This window comes from Gopherus flavomarginatus, chromosome 4 (assembly GCF_025201925.1).
Source record: "Gopherus flavomarginatus isolate rGopFla2 chromosome 4, rGopFla2.mat.asm, whole genome shotgun sequence".
Classification (NCBI taxonomy): domain Eukaryota; kingdom Metazoa; phylum Chordata; order Testudines; family Testudinidae; genus Gopherus; species Gopherus flavomarginatus.
The window spans coordinates 100,926,869-100,939,952 of record NC_066620.1 but is presented as its reverse complement, the minus strand read 5'-3'; the positions used below and the strand labels follow the sequence as shown (position 1 = coordinate 100,939,952).

The 13,084-nt window shown below is 40.9% G+C and overlaps 1 protein-coding gene across 14 annotated transcripts in view; it reads right to left on the bottom strand.

Annotated features, from left to right (window-relative positions):
- SYNE1 (spectrin repeat containing nuclear envelope protein 1) overlaps window positions 1-13,084 on the bottom strand; it is a 492,410-nt gene that overhangs the window by 225,794 nt on the left and 253,532 nt on the right. For all 14 annotated transcript variants that reach the window (XM_050949357.1, XM_050949360.1, XM_050949369.1 and 11 more), the window contains 6 exons: window positions 12,855-13,010; window positions 8,598-8,762; window positions 6,076-6,248; window positions 4,337-4,490; window positions 3,050-3,193; window positions 1,235-1,399 (listed from right to left, as the gene is read on the bottom strand). In XM_050949357.1, the coding sequence (XP_050805314.1) occupies window positions 1,235-1,399; window positions 3,050-3,193; window positions 4,337-4,490; window positions 6,076-6,248; window positions 8,598-8,762; window positions 12,855-13,010 (957 nt within the window). The remainder of the gene's footprint in view (window positions 1-1,234; window positions 1,400-3,049; window positions 3,194-4,336; window positions 4,491-6,075; window positions 6,249-8,597; window positions 8,763-12,854; window positions 13,011-13,084) is intronic.

Genomic DNA, 13,084 nt, shown 5'->3' with positions numbered 1-13,084 from the left:
ACGGCAACAGAAGTCACACAACTTGAAGCCTTGGGCATGGGGCATTCCCCGAGCCCACTCTAACAACTCAAGTAACAATTCCACAAATGGTACCACTAAGGTCAAGTAGAAAGGCTGCAGCAGAGCTGGAACACAAAGTTCCGACTACCTTCACTGGCAGCAAGAAGGAACTGAGGGTGGGGGGAGCGTGTGGTCCCCGTTATAGAGCGATATACAGGCGCCACTCCAGGGGTCGCCGCGGTGCTCCCCTAGAGCAGGTACTACTAAGGGAAAAAGTTCCGGCACCGGTGCACGTGACGATCAAGCACACCTACTGTGGAATACGCATGAGCAATCACTCGAAGAATCATGAATGATGTGGAGAAACTGAAGAGAAAAGTGTTATTTACACCTTCCCGTAACACAAGAACTAAGGATAACCCAATGAAATTGATAGGCATCAAGTTCAAAACAAACAAACAAACAAATAAACGGAAGTACTTCTTCACACAACACAAAGTCAAGCTGTGGAACGCATTGCCATGAGATGCTGTGAAAGCCAAAAGTCTAACTGGGTTCAAAAAAGAATTAAATAAGTTCATGTAGGATAGGTTCACAAACGGCTATTAGCCAAGATGGTCAAGGATGTGACCCCACGTTCTGGGCATCTCTAAACCTCCAACTGCCAGAAGCTGGGACTGGACAACAGAGGATGGATCATGCGATAATTGCTCTGTTCTGTTCATTCCCTCTGAAATACCTGATATTGGCCACTGTCAGAAGGCAAGTTACTGGACGAGATGGACCATTGGTCTGATCCAGTATGGCTGTTCTTATGTTCTTAAGATGAACTAATAGGCTGGAGGTGAATTGCTTGTCCCTTTGAAGTGAATGGGATTTTTGCTATTGATTTTATTGCAGTCAGGATTTCACTCTCATTTTGCGCCAGTACAATGGGTGGCATATAGATTTCTCATTTGCATCCAGAAATCAAGTAGTTAGAAATAAAGTAAATGTCATTATCTGTGCCTGAAAATGGGAGGACCTGTTGAAGTCCACTTATAAAATCAAGGCCTGTAAGTCTTTTGCATGTCTAGAACGTGTTTTAAAAAACAACAATAGCAAAATAATTGCGTTGTGCATTAATTTTTCCCAAGATAAACAAGGAATACAACCTCTCTGTCATGAAATTAATGTTATTCTATTTTACAAGTCGAATTACTTTAGATTGGGTGCCATGCCACACATACTATACCTGTAGGTCCCGGAGTGTTGACTCATGTGTCTGAGCATCACCTTCAAGGTATGATAAACATTCAAGTTTTTCCTGTTCCTTTTCCAGCCATATTTCAAAGGCCTTCAGTTTTCTTTGGTACTCATGATGTAAGTGAAGCAGTTTCTCAGATTTGGTTACAGCCTCCTGTTTGTTAAAAATACTTCATTAGAGTCACAGCCAGTTAAGAGATCATAGAAACATAGAATTGGAAGGGACCTCAAGAGGTCATCTAGTCCAGTCCCCACTCAAGGCAGGACTAATTATTGTAAATTATAAATCCTAGAAATGGAAAACAAAGTTTGGATCTAGAGCTGAACTTACCCAAAGTTCAGAGTGTCTAGATTCAGGGGGATTGTTTGTGTAATTACAGAAAAAAGAGGGGGACACCTATGAAGATACAGATGTAGATTCAGTTGGGAACTTTGGCTCAGTTTGAGGCTATTTGAATCTGGTCTTTTGGTTTGAGACCATTTATAGTTAAATCGTTGATTAATAGTAACAATGGCCCAGATTTCATTTCCTTTGTTTTTAAACTAGCACAACTCCAGTTACTTATTTGGAATTATTCCTGATTGTCATAAGTGTGATCTCAGAATCTGGCCCATTTTCTTTTCAGGAATTCAGACCCTTTTCAACTACATACAATAATAGTTCCACCTCTTATTTAGAATATATAATAGCATTCATTATGGAGAATCTCACAGTGTTTTGCTATATCTGAAGATGACTTTGCTGATCACTAAGAACTAGACTGTAAACCCAATACTTACACTGATAAATAATCACTTTCATGAGTAGTTCCTCTGATTTCACAATCTGGCCCTAAAACACTGCCATATCTGGGGCACACCACCATAGCCATCATATGTCAGCAACATTACAGAATGGTGTTTTCAGAGGCAATACTAAAAGATTATCTGCAACTGAAACTGCAGGGGGATTTCTGTAATTACCAGCAGAGGAGTTTGGTCAGGATACTAGGGTTAAGTCTCATGCTTACTAAATGTGCCATGAGATCTTTGCTGACTACAGGAAGGTTAGGCTTCATTTTTAAATCTCATGTAAAAGATAATGACCCCAGCATTATGCTGGACTACTGCTTCAGGACTGATTGAGAATCTCAACACTATTATTGCACCTTGATTTCTCATCCACATTTTGTCCAGACCCTCGCTGGTTATTTTTTTTTTTCAGATGCCACAAAACCACAGCCCAATGTGGCGTGACTGCAGAAGAGTTTCTGCAAGTACACATAATTTTCAAAAGTTCATGATTTTTTTAAAGATATTGTATTAAAACTGCTTCAGCCTTCATCCGTCTGTGACATAAAACTTTCCAAAATCCTTTCTGGGCTAGTGCTGGAACCTGCCAGCACTTACCATTGAGTGTAGCACGTACTCTGATGGGTCATATGACACAGAAGTCAATGGACTCAGACCAGTAATAAGCACTATATGTAGTAGTAACTGTTTGTAAAATTAGGCCCTTGGTGAATTACTTAACAGTTTGTCTAGTGTTTACATTTGCAGTATGACATGCATTCATGGTCAAACAAAAATCCTTCTTTGTTTTTGCACTGATGTTTCTAAGCTTTCAGTCCTGTTGGGTGAAATCCTAGCTATACTAAAGTCAATGAGAGTTTTGTTTTTTGAATTCAAGATAGCCAGATATATTAAATCTGCCCCCCAAATTATACACATTAAAAAATTCTGAAATATACAAACCAACAGGCCCTCTCTCCTTCCACCCCAAACTCAAAGAAAAATATTGGAGTACTGCCAAGATAAACTGTACCATTGTCCTGTCTTTGAGGAATCTGTATCGTTCTTGGAGGTCCTGGAGTTCAAGCTGGGTTACATAATGCTCAGTCATGCCAGTGCCTTTTGCTTCAATAGTCTCTAGTAGACTGCTGTGACTCAACACTTCTTCACTGAGTAACTGCATAACAGAGAGTAAATGGACAAGTTAACTAATGATCAATATTCAAACAAGTCCAGAGACAGGTAATTAGAGGGTTTTTTTGGTCTGTTAGTTTGTTGCTTACATACATTGCTCTTAGAGAGTCTGCTCTCATTGGTCTGCACAGGCCTAAGTGACAGTGACATTGTGCCCACTGAATTTATTATGGTTCAAGTTCCTCCAAGTGCAAGACTAATTTCTTCCACTTTCCTATTTCTCTCAAACACATAGCAGTGTATGCATTAGGAAAAAAAACCCTAAAGCCAGAGATGCCTATCAAAATAGAACTCCACTCCACATACCTCTCCCTTGGGAGAGGGTGAAAGCGGGAGTGAATCACAGTCAGCTGTTAGTCACATTGCTTAATGCACTACTCAAAGGCACTCAGATATTAAAGTGGTTAAGGGTATGCATGTGTGTAAGAAACTATCTAGCACAACACTTCACTGGAGAAGCAACAGCAATAATGACATTGCATGGCAATTAATAACCACCTGGATTAAGCACATGAGGCTTCACTTTGGGCCCATATCTCCTTTAACTGGCTATTTACTTCAATCAAATGTCTGACTCAAAACATATTATTACTTAACTAAATGCAATGTATGACTATAATGCAGAATGGGTCTGATTCACTGTTGCCCAGCACTCTGTGTAGTTATATACACCAGCACAGAAGCAATGCTGTGAAGTAAAATATGTCCATTCTAATTTGGTAGCATATTGTGCCATTTTGCACAAGAATATGAGAGAATGATGAGAATATAAACTTGAAGAAGATTTATCTCTATGGCTTTTTTTTTTAAGTCAGTTGGCCAAAATTTGAACTTAACCCTACCATGGATAGCTTTCCTGTCTAGTATGGTTTATAGTACTGTTTCCCCCCTTCCCTCCCCAGAAATTAATGGCTGCTGCAGCAGATTTAATGAGGAAACGGGACTTCAATCCGAACAGCTATTTGCCCGATTTCTAGTGAGTACATCAGGGTAGCATCTCGGTATCAAACATTTGTATCTGTCTGTTTAGACATCGTCCTATTTATTCCATTATAACATACAATAAAACTATTACTCATACCACCAAAGAGGATTTTTCTTAAGACTACAGTAACAGTAAACAAACCTTTGCTTTGCTGAGGACAGCTGTTTTTTCCCTCAGCTCTGCACACTGTCTCTCAGAAGCATTCATGCTTGCTTCTACGTTGTCCATCCAGCTGGAAAATTTACGAACATCATCCTGGTAACTTGTCCATTTGGACAGAGCGCCTTCCAGCTGACTACAATTTAAAAATACATAGTTGATATTCAGTATCTCATGTTATTCTAGCAATGACTTAAGGCAATAAACAGTCATTCAAGTTTTACGTTTATTAGGGGGACAGAATAAAAGGAGACATGTAATATGCTGAATTGCCTCACAAAAAGTTGCAAGAAACTGTGCTCTGCTATAGATCTTGGTTGGCTAATATATAGAAGGGTACCACTATTGAGGCTACTTGCTCACATCTGAAAAGGGACAATAAAGCACATTAGTGGTGGATACAGGATGCTCTAGTAAATATATGGGTAAAGCATGGTATAAAGGAATAGAATCTAAGTCTTGAATCCAAGTACCCTACTTTATATCTTATCATACACTAGGGAGCAGATACTATCTACGGATAAATAGTCTTGGCTGTTTGAAACTTGGAAACATTTGTAATTAGTGATGCTCACCATATCAGACCGCATTTTTCTGTATTTCCTATTTATTTAAGTATTATCACCATGACTCTCATTGACAGTGACGGAATTACTATCATAATATTTTACATAACGTTGTTCCAGCCTTTGAACTCATGAGTACCTCCCGAGAAGTGCCTAGTGCCACACAGTTCTACTGAGGTCAGGATCTTGCAGGATTTGGCCCTTAATTTTCTTAATGTCCCTTTTATTTGGATTTCATACCATGGTTTTCATACAGCACAGCGATTAAAATAACTGAATGAAACTTAAAATATTTGAAAATAAAGCTTACCATCAAATTATTAACACAGAGTCCATTTTTAATGGTAACAATAATGGCCTGTTTACACAGTGAATTAGTGTGTGGCAAGCCAAGGTGTGGATCTACAGCACACCATCTTGCCACATAATAACTCGCTGTATGGATACATGCAGTGAAAGTCCCAGAATGCCCTGTAGTGGTGTCCACATGGCAAGTTACAGTGTGGCAAGCTGGTGTGCTGTAGATTCACATTGTGGCTTGCCGTGCACTAATTTGTTGCATAGACAAGCCCTTAGACTATAACTGTAGTATCTTTTAGTGGACCAACTTCTGTTGGTGAGAGAGAAGCTTTTGAGCTACAAGGAGTTCTTCTTCAGGTCTTGGAAATGTATTAGGAGTGTCATAGCTAAACACAAGTCATAAATTCAGTGTCTTTATTAAGACCATGATTTTTATTAAACTATTACTTTTTAAAATAGTTTTAATAAAAACCATGGTCTTAATAAAGACATTGGAGTTAAGGCTTTTTACAACAATCTGTATCCCATAACCTCCCTTTTTGTCCTATGACTACAAGGGTGTTAACTGGCCACTTTACTTTGAATGGTCCCTTAGAATATGTGCTCACTACTTATGCTAAAATATCTGTTCCACCTTGCATTTAGCAGTGACACACACACAGTACCTTTGCCAGACCTGAAGAAGAGCTCTGTGCAGCTTGAAACATGGTCTCTCTGATCAACAGCTGTTGGTCCAATGAAAGATATTACCTCGCCCACCTCTCCTGTCTTGTAATCATACGACTTCTGGAGATAACGCTATTATTTTCAACCGTGTTGTCTTCCGTTATCATTCCCCCTCACATCTCTTTTTACCTTTTACAGTGAATGCAAGAGGACAAGAGAGAAGCCCATGTTTCCTTAAGCGTCTGTAACTGTTGTTCAATGACAGGCACTCCTTCTGGAGAAGTGTTTTTCAGAACAGATTCTCCTTTTGTCAGCATCATTTTCATCTGGATTTCCTTCTCCTGCTTCACCGATAACAGTCCCTAGAAAGCAAATAGATCTTGTTCTAGCCTCATTGTTGTGGCATATATGCAGTCCTTCTTCTATAAAGAGAAGAAATGGTTAATAAACGTCACTAGAAAAGGAGTTATTAACTACACCCTGAATGGATTGTACAAGCTGTTTACCGGGAGGGTGGGCTTGACAGATGAGCCTCCCTAGTGAAAGAGGCCTTTCAAAGGAATAGTTTGGGCCATAAGAGAAACCCTAGGACTCAGGGAGAGACAGTTTTCCTGGAATCTGGGCAGAAAGGGCTTTGTTCGACAGATTTCAGAGCTGAACATTATAGAGAAGAAGAGACTATAGAAACAGTGAGAGTTCAAGTTCCTAGTGATCCATGGAGAACTGGAGATATTTTGTGGTGAAAGAGCTCTTCTGCTGTGGTGCTGAAATAAAACTGTGTTTAAGACCCACCTACAACATCGACGTGCCTTGACTTTTGAAATCCAGTGACCTCAGTATTGCCAGCTCTTACAATTTTATCACATCTAGCAGCATTTGGTGTTTTTCCTAAACCCTTGCTCTTAGAGTTGTGTGTGTATGGGGTTTTCAGCTTTCATTAAAAATAAAAAGGAACTGTCTAGCTCTAATGGTTGTGCAGAAAAGTCTAAAAACATTAACCATGACAGCCCCTCAAAACAGAAGGCAAATGAAAAGAATGCTACATTTATTATTTGGTTAAAAAACATGAGATTTCAACTCATAATTTTGGAGGTCTGACTCAGGATTTTTAAATGCTGGAGATTGACAATGCTGGGGATGCCCAGTGTTACAGACAATAACATAACCAGATCATCCACCACTTTTTTTTGGGGGGGGGGGGGTGGAGCATTGCAACATTTTCTGTACAGTGATAATATCAATTGGCATAATTTTCTCTAAGTGCAATGCTCCCCCCAACCGTGGTGCGGCAGTGTAGCACCCTCAACGCAAGATTCTATCCGAGAGTCACAATTAGGGTTACCATATTTGAACATTAAAAAAAAGAGGACACTCCACAGGGACCCCGAAACCGCCCAAACTCCGCTCCTTCCCCACCCCCATTGGGCCCCAAATCCCCGCCCCACCTCGCTTCCTCCCTTGAGCACGCCACATTCTCCCTCCCAGCCACCCAAAACAGCCGCCTCCTCCCCAGGCTCCAACTTTCTCGGCTCCTGCCGCTATCCAGCCTGTGCGCCCCCGGCCGGGCACTTCCCCCGTGCAGCAGCAGTTGGAGCCTGGGGGGCAGGAAGTTCCTTCGGGCCCCGGGCCTGCCCTCGAGCTGGGCATCCCAGCCCCAACACGCTCCCAGCTGTGAGGCTGCATCCCAACCGCAGGCCCCCTTCTCAGGGGGTCCTCCACCCCGCCACCAGCTGGATCCGCAAGGCTGCGGCAGCTCAGGCCAGGCGGCTGCGGGAAGGCGCTGCAGTGCGAGCCCTTCCTTGGGGAGGAGGGCTCCCAAGAGCCGCCGCCGCATGCCGAGAAACTTTCCTCTGCACCGGGAACCTCCCCCCAGGCAGTGGCTCCGCAGAGGGGTAGGGGGAGGCAGCCCTGGCTGCACGGACCGCTGGCAGGAGGGCTCCTTGCACAGCCGAGATGGAGGAGGGAGACTGAGTCTCTGCCAGAGCCGTAGGGGATGCTCGGAGGAGGGAGAAGCGGTCACAGGCCCCCCCTACCCGCAGCTGGCTGCAGAGACACCACCGCTCCTAGCTGTGGAGCACCGGGTTGCAGAAGCACTGGGTGGGGATGGGAGGTTGCAATCCACAGGCTGCAGCAAGCTGACACCCCAAGAGGAGAGAGGATCAGTGGGTAGTGTTATCATACGTCTGTATTTTCCGGATGTTTTTAGATATTTAAAAAATCCTCCCGGACGGTGATTAACAACTAAAAAGCCAGACATGTCCAGGAAAATACGGACATATGGTAACCCTAACCACAATCTACCCTGAATGAGCAATGCATTCGTTACTACAAACAAAGAACAAACTACGTGAACAGAATGTTATGGTTATACAGTACAGCACTTAAGTCACTTGTAAAATTTGACAGACAGTATGACTGTGTAACTAAAGAAAATATCATACTTTTTCTACAGCCCTAGTTAACCATGTATCATCTTGAAATTTTTTCTTCAATATTTACACCATTGTCCATGTCACAATGGATCAGTATATCTTTATTTTAAATAAGCCCATTATACTCCAAAAGGCAACATTTTTCCAAAATGTTTTTTTTGAAGTACATGAAAAATTAGTGTTTGAATTTTGCAAACTTACTTATAGTGGTCAGTATTTCATAGCACCTGAAGTAATGGGCCCTATGTATGTCATCTTTGTATCCATTTGTTTACATACCTCCAGCTTTAACATTCTGCTGTCTAGAACACTTTTGTCAGCTGTAGGGAGACAGTAAGATTCCAGCATATGAACTGCATCAGCCATCCAGTCCTGGAGTTCTTTTATGCCGTGAGAGAACTGATGGTGCTCTGCGACAATCCTATCCATTCTGGAAACCTTCTCCTGAAATTCATATGGATATTAACACTCCCAACCATTTCAGTGACTGCTCAGTATGCACTTAGCCACCTGCATCTCAAGCTCTAAACTTGACATACGCATTTCATGCATATGTTGCATACTCAAGTGCGTATACGTGAAGTTATCTACTTTGCATATACAAACGAGTGGTGCACACACTATATGCATGTGCCAATTTTACAAGTACACTCAATTCAGTCCCCCAAATTAGAAGATTTGGCTCTTCAAATGCTCCCTTTCTCAGTCTGTTCAATGTATCAATAGATTTAAGTGTTTAAACAAATCAGTCAGTCTCCTAAAATACTACATTAGCAAAACCATTTGAAGGGCCTACTTATAAGTGAGAATTTTTTTTTTACGTAAAGTAGCCATTTTCATTTACATTTCTTTGATTCATAGATTCCATGGTCAGGAGGGATCACTGTGATAATCTAGTCTACCCACCTGTATAACACAGGCCATAGAACTTCCCCCAAATAATTATCAGAGAGGATCTTTTAGAAAAGCATCCAACCTTGATTTAAAAATTGTCTGTGGTGGGGAATCTACAATTGGTAATTGTTCCAATGGTTAATTATTCTCACCATTAAAAAAGTATAGCTTATTTGCAGTCTAAATTTGTCTACATTCAATTTTCAGTCATTGGACCGTATTATTAAAACTTTCTCAGCTAGACTGAGGAGCCCATTATTAAATATCTGTTCCCCATGCAAATATTTATAGATTGTAATCAATTCACTCCTTAACTTTCTCTTTGTTAAGCTAAATACATTGAGCTATTAGAGTCTAATCACTGTAAGGCATGTTTTCTAATCCTTTAATCATTCTTGTGACTCTTCTCTGAGCCCTCTCCAAATTATCAACATCCTTCTTGAATTGTGGACACCGGAACTGGACACAGTAGTCCAGCAGCAGTCACACAAGTGCCAAATACACAGGTAAAATAATCTCTCTCTCTCTCTACTTGAGATTCCCCGGCTTAAGCTCTTTTGGCCAGAGCATCACATTTGGAGCTCATGTTCAAGTAAGTATCTGCTCCCACACAAAACTTTTTCCATTACTGCTCCCCAGTATAGAGTCCCCCATTCCATAAGGATGGCCTATATTTTCTGTTCCTAATGAATAAATTTGCATTTAGCCATATTAAAAATACCCAATGTTTGCTTGTGCCCATATCACCAAGTGATCCATATCACTCTGAATCGATGACCTGTTTTCTTCACTATTTCCCACTCCACAAATTTTTGTGTCATCTGCAAACTTTATCAGTGATGATTTTATGTTTTCTTTCAGTTCACTGATAAAAATATTAAATAGCATAGGGCCAAGAACTGGTCCCTGAGGGATCCCACTGGAAACACAGCCACTCTATAATTCCCCATTTACAATTACATTTTGAGAGCTATCTGTTAATCACTTCAATATATACTCTATACAGAACTAAATACAAAGCATGATTAAAATAATATTAGATACTAGCGCTTAACTTTATAAAAATAGGTGTACTTCATAGTCTATCATCCTTCTAGAGGATGGACACAAAACCTGACCTTGTGGACAGTAAATTCACTCCTTAATTTTAGTTACTATCTATAACTCATTCCATTGTGTCTATGTTCTGAAGTGTCATATGGCAGAGAGATTTAGAGTAGTTAATGGACCCCAAATTACATGTAATTTCTAATTTGAATTTGTCTCACTTCAGTTTCCAGCCATTGGTTTTTATTAGGCCTATTTCCATTTTCTTACATCCATATGCGGACCTTGCCTTACCTTACCAATGCCTTCATCATCTCAGGACTGAATTACTTCAATACACTCCATACAAGGCTGCACCTGAAGATCACTTAGAAACTTCTGGTAGTACATAATGTGAGAACACACTTGTAGAAGGCATCTCACAGCTCTGTGCAAGCAGTGGCACTCTGCTTTGGATGCTTTGGGTACAGATCTTTGGGATTGCCCCACATAGGAAAGCACAGAGGCGGGGGGTGGAGGGGGGAAATGACATTCCATAAACTCTCATTCTCTGACTTTAAGATGTGCAAGGAACTCCATTAGTTTCAACTCATGAGAATTTCCCCATATTCCTTTTCCCTTCCTGTAGTTTTTTTTTTAACCATGAAGAGCAGGATATGGCCCCATATACAATATTTTTTATATTATATGACTAAACTATGTTTCATAATTCTCTATTTGTATACACTTAGTTGACAAATTAACAAACTAGTGACTATTAAAAATAGAAATGATACTTTATTAAATGGATTCAAATTAAATAGTCTCCAATAACACACTCCTAATATTCATAATTGTTTATATTACAGTAGTGCCTGTAGTTTCCAACTGAGATCAAGGCCTCACCACAACAGGCATCACAGGAGCGACAGTCCTTGTCCTAAACAGCTTACAATCCAAATAGACAAGGAAGACAGAGGGTAAGAGGGGAAAGGGAGGTACACAGTGGTGAGCTGACTTGCTCGATGTCACAGCAGGTCAATGGGATAGATGGGAATAGGATGCAGGTCTCCCAGCCTCAATTCAGTGCCCAAGCCACTGGAGAATGTTACTTCGCTCTTGTCCTAACTTTCCTACTCAGATCTGAACCTTAGAGTTCAGAACATGAGAAGCTAGCATGAAACCTCCAAACTTAATTACCAGCTTGGATCTGATATCGCTGCCACCAGCCAGAAAATTCCAGTGTCTGGCTCACTCTGGTCTCCCCAAAACCTTCCCTGGGGGACCCCAAGACTCAGATGCCCTGAGTCTCACCACAAAGGGAAATAACCCACTTCCATTCCCCCTCTTTACCTCCTCCCAGATTTTCCCGCCCTGGGTACTCTAGGATATTCCCTGCTTCAAGTCCTTGAAACGCAAGTACCGAGAGATCAAATCTCTCTCTCCTCTCACTCAGAGAGTATGCAGAGTCAGGCTTAGTAAATCTAACACAAAGAGATTTTCCCCCTCCCTTCGTTTCTTAGCCTTAACCAGTGAAAACACTCAGCCAGCTCTTAAAAAGAAAGCTTTATATAAAAAGAAAGAAAAAAGACATAAAAATGGTCTCTGTATTAAGGTGACAATATACAGGGTCAATTGCTTAAAAGAAAAAATGAATAAACAGCCTTATCCAAAAAGAATACAATTTAAAACATTCCAGCAACTACACACATGTAAATACAAAAAAACAGTATAAACCTATTGTCTTACTATCCTTGTACTTACAACTTGGAAACAGAAGATTAGAAAGCCTGGAGATAGAGAGATCACTCTCAGAGCCGAGAGGGCCACCGAACCAAGACAAAGAACACCCACCCAAAAACTTCCCTCCCTTGACATTTGAAAAATCTTGTTCTCTGATTGGTCCTCTGGTCAGGTGTTTGGTTCCCTTTGTTAAACCTTTACAGGTAAAAGAACATAAACCCTTAGCTATCTGTTTATGACAGCTCTGATAACTCCAAAGAGCACTAACAGCTAACAAATGCTTTTAAAAAATGCTGAAGCCAACCTACCAACTTCTAGACACAAATTCATAATGCAGATAATAAACTTTACGATAAAGGACTGGCTAAGTATTAGCAACATTTCATTATTGTGATTCTGTATAAAATACTCCCCAGGTTTTGAAAAATAATTACCGGTACCTTATATGCTCCTGGGGATACTAATTATCAAACCAAATTATCCTAAATGGAATCATGGCTTGCTTTTTTTCATTCAAAATACCCAAATTTGTTTCATTTCAAACATAATTCCCTGCAAATCATCACTTTTTGGGGGCGATGGGTGGGGAGGGGACAAAGGGGGAGGGAGAAATTATATACCATGTATGTGGACTCTCAGTTTCTCTTCTCAGATCAATGCATTGGAAAAAACAATTAGCTCAGTGTTCAGTCAGGTAAACGATCCACACATACCTTTCCCCTCTGCAGCACAAGCCTCAGACATAGGACAGAGCAGACATACCGTACAATACAGCAGCAAGACAGTTGTGATATTTCAGAATTCAATCATTTGTTTTCACATCGGTCACATTCACAAGAACTGCTGGAAAGTGCGCACAAGGGGGTGCATTACCTTGGTTAGATTGCTTAGAGCTAGGTATTGAGAAGATAGCTGAGACACTCTGCGCATAAAGCTTTTGCTGGCAGCTTGCTCCTCCCACAGCTGCTGAGCTTTTTCTTTTAGCCTGTTGAGCTGAGGCTCGTGGCAGCTTATTTCCTCAAGGACAGACTGTAAAGCACAAGCATGTTACTATTAAGTGCGAGTGCAAAAGAGCAAGCAAAAAAGAAAGCAAGCAGCCCTGT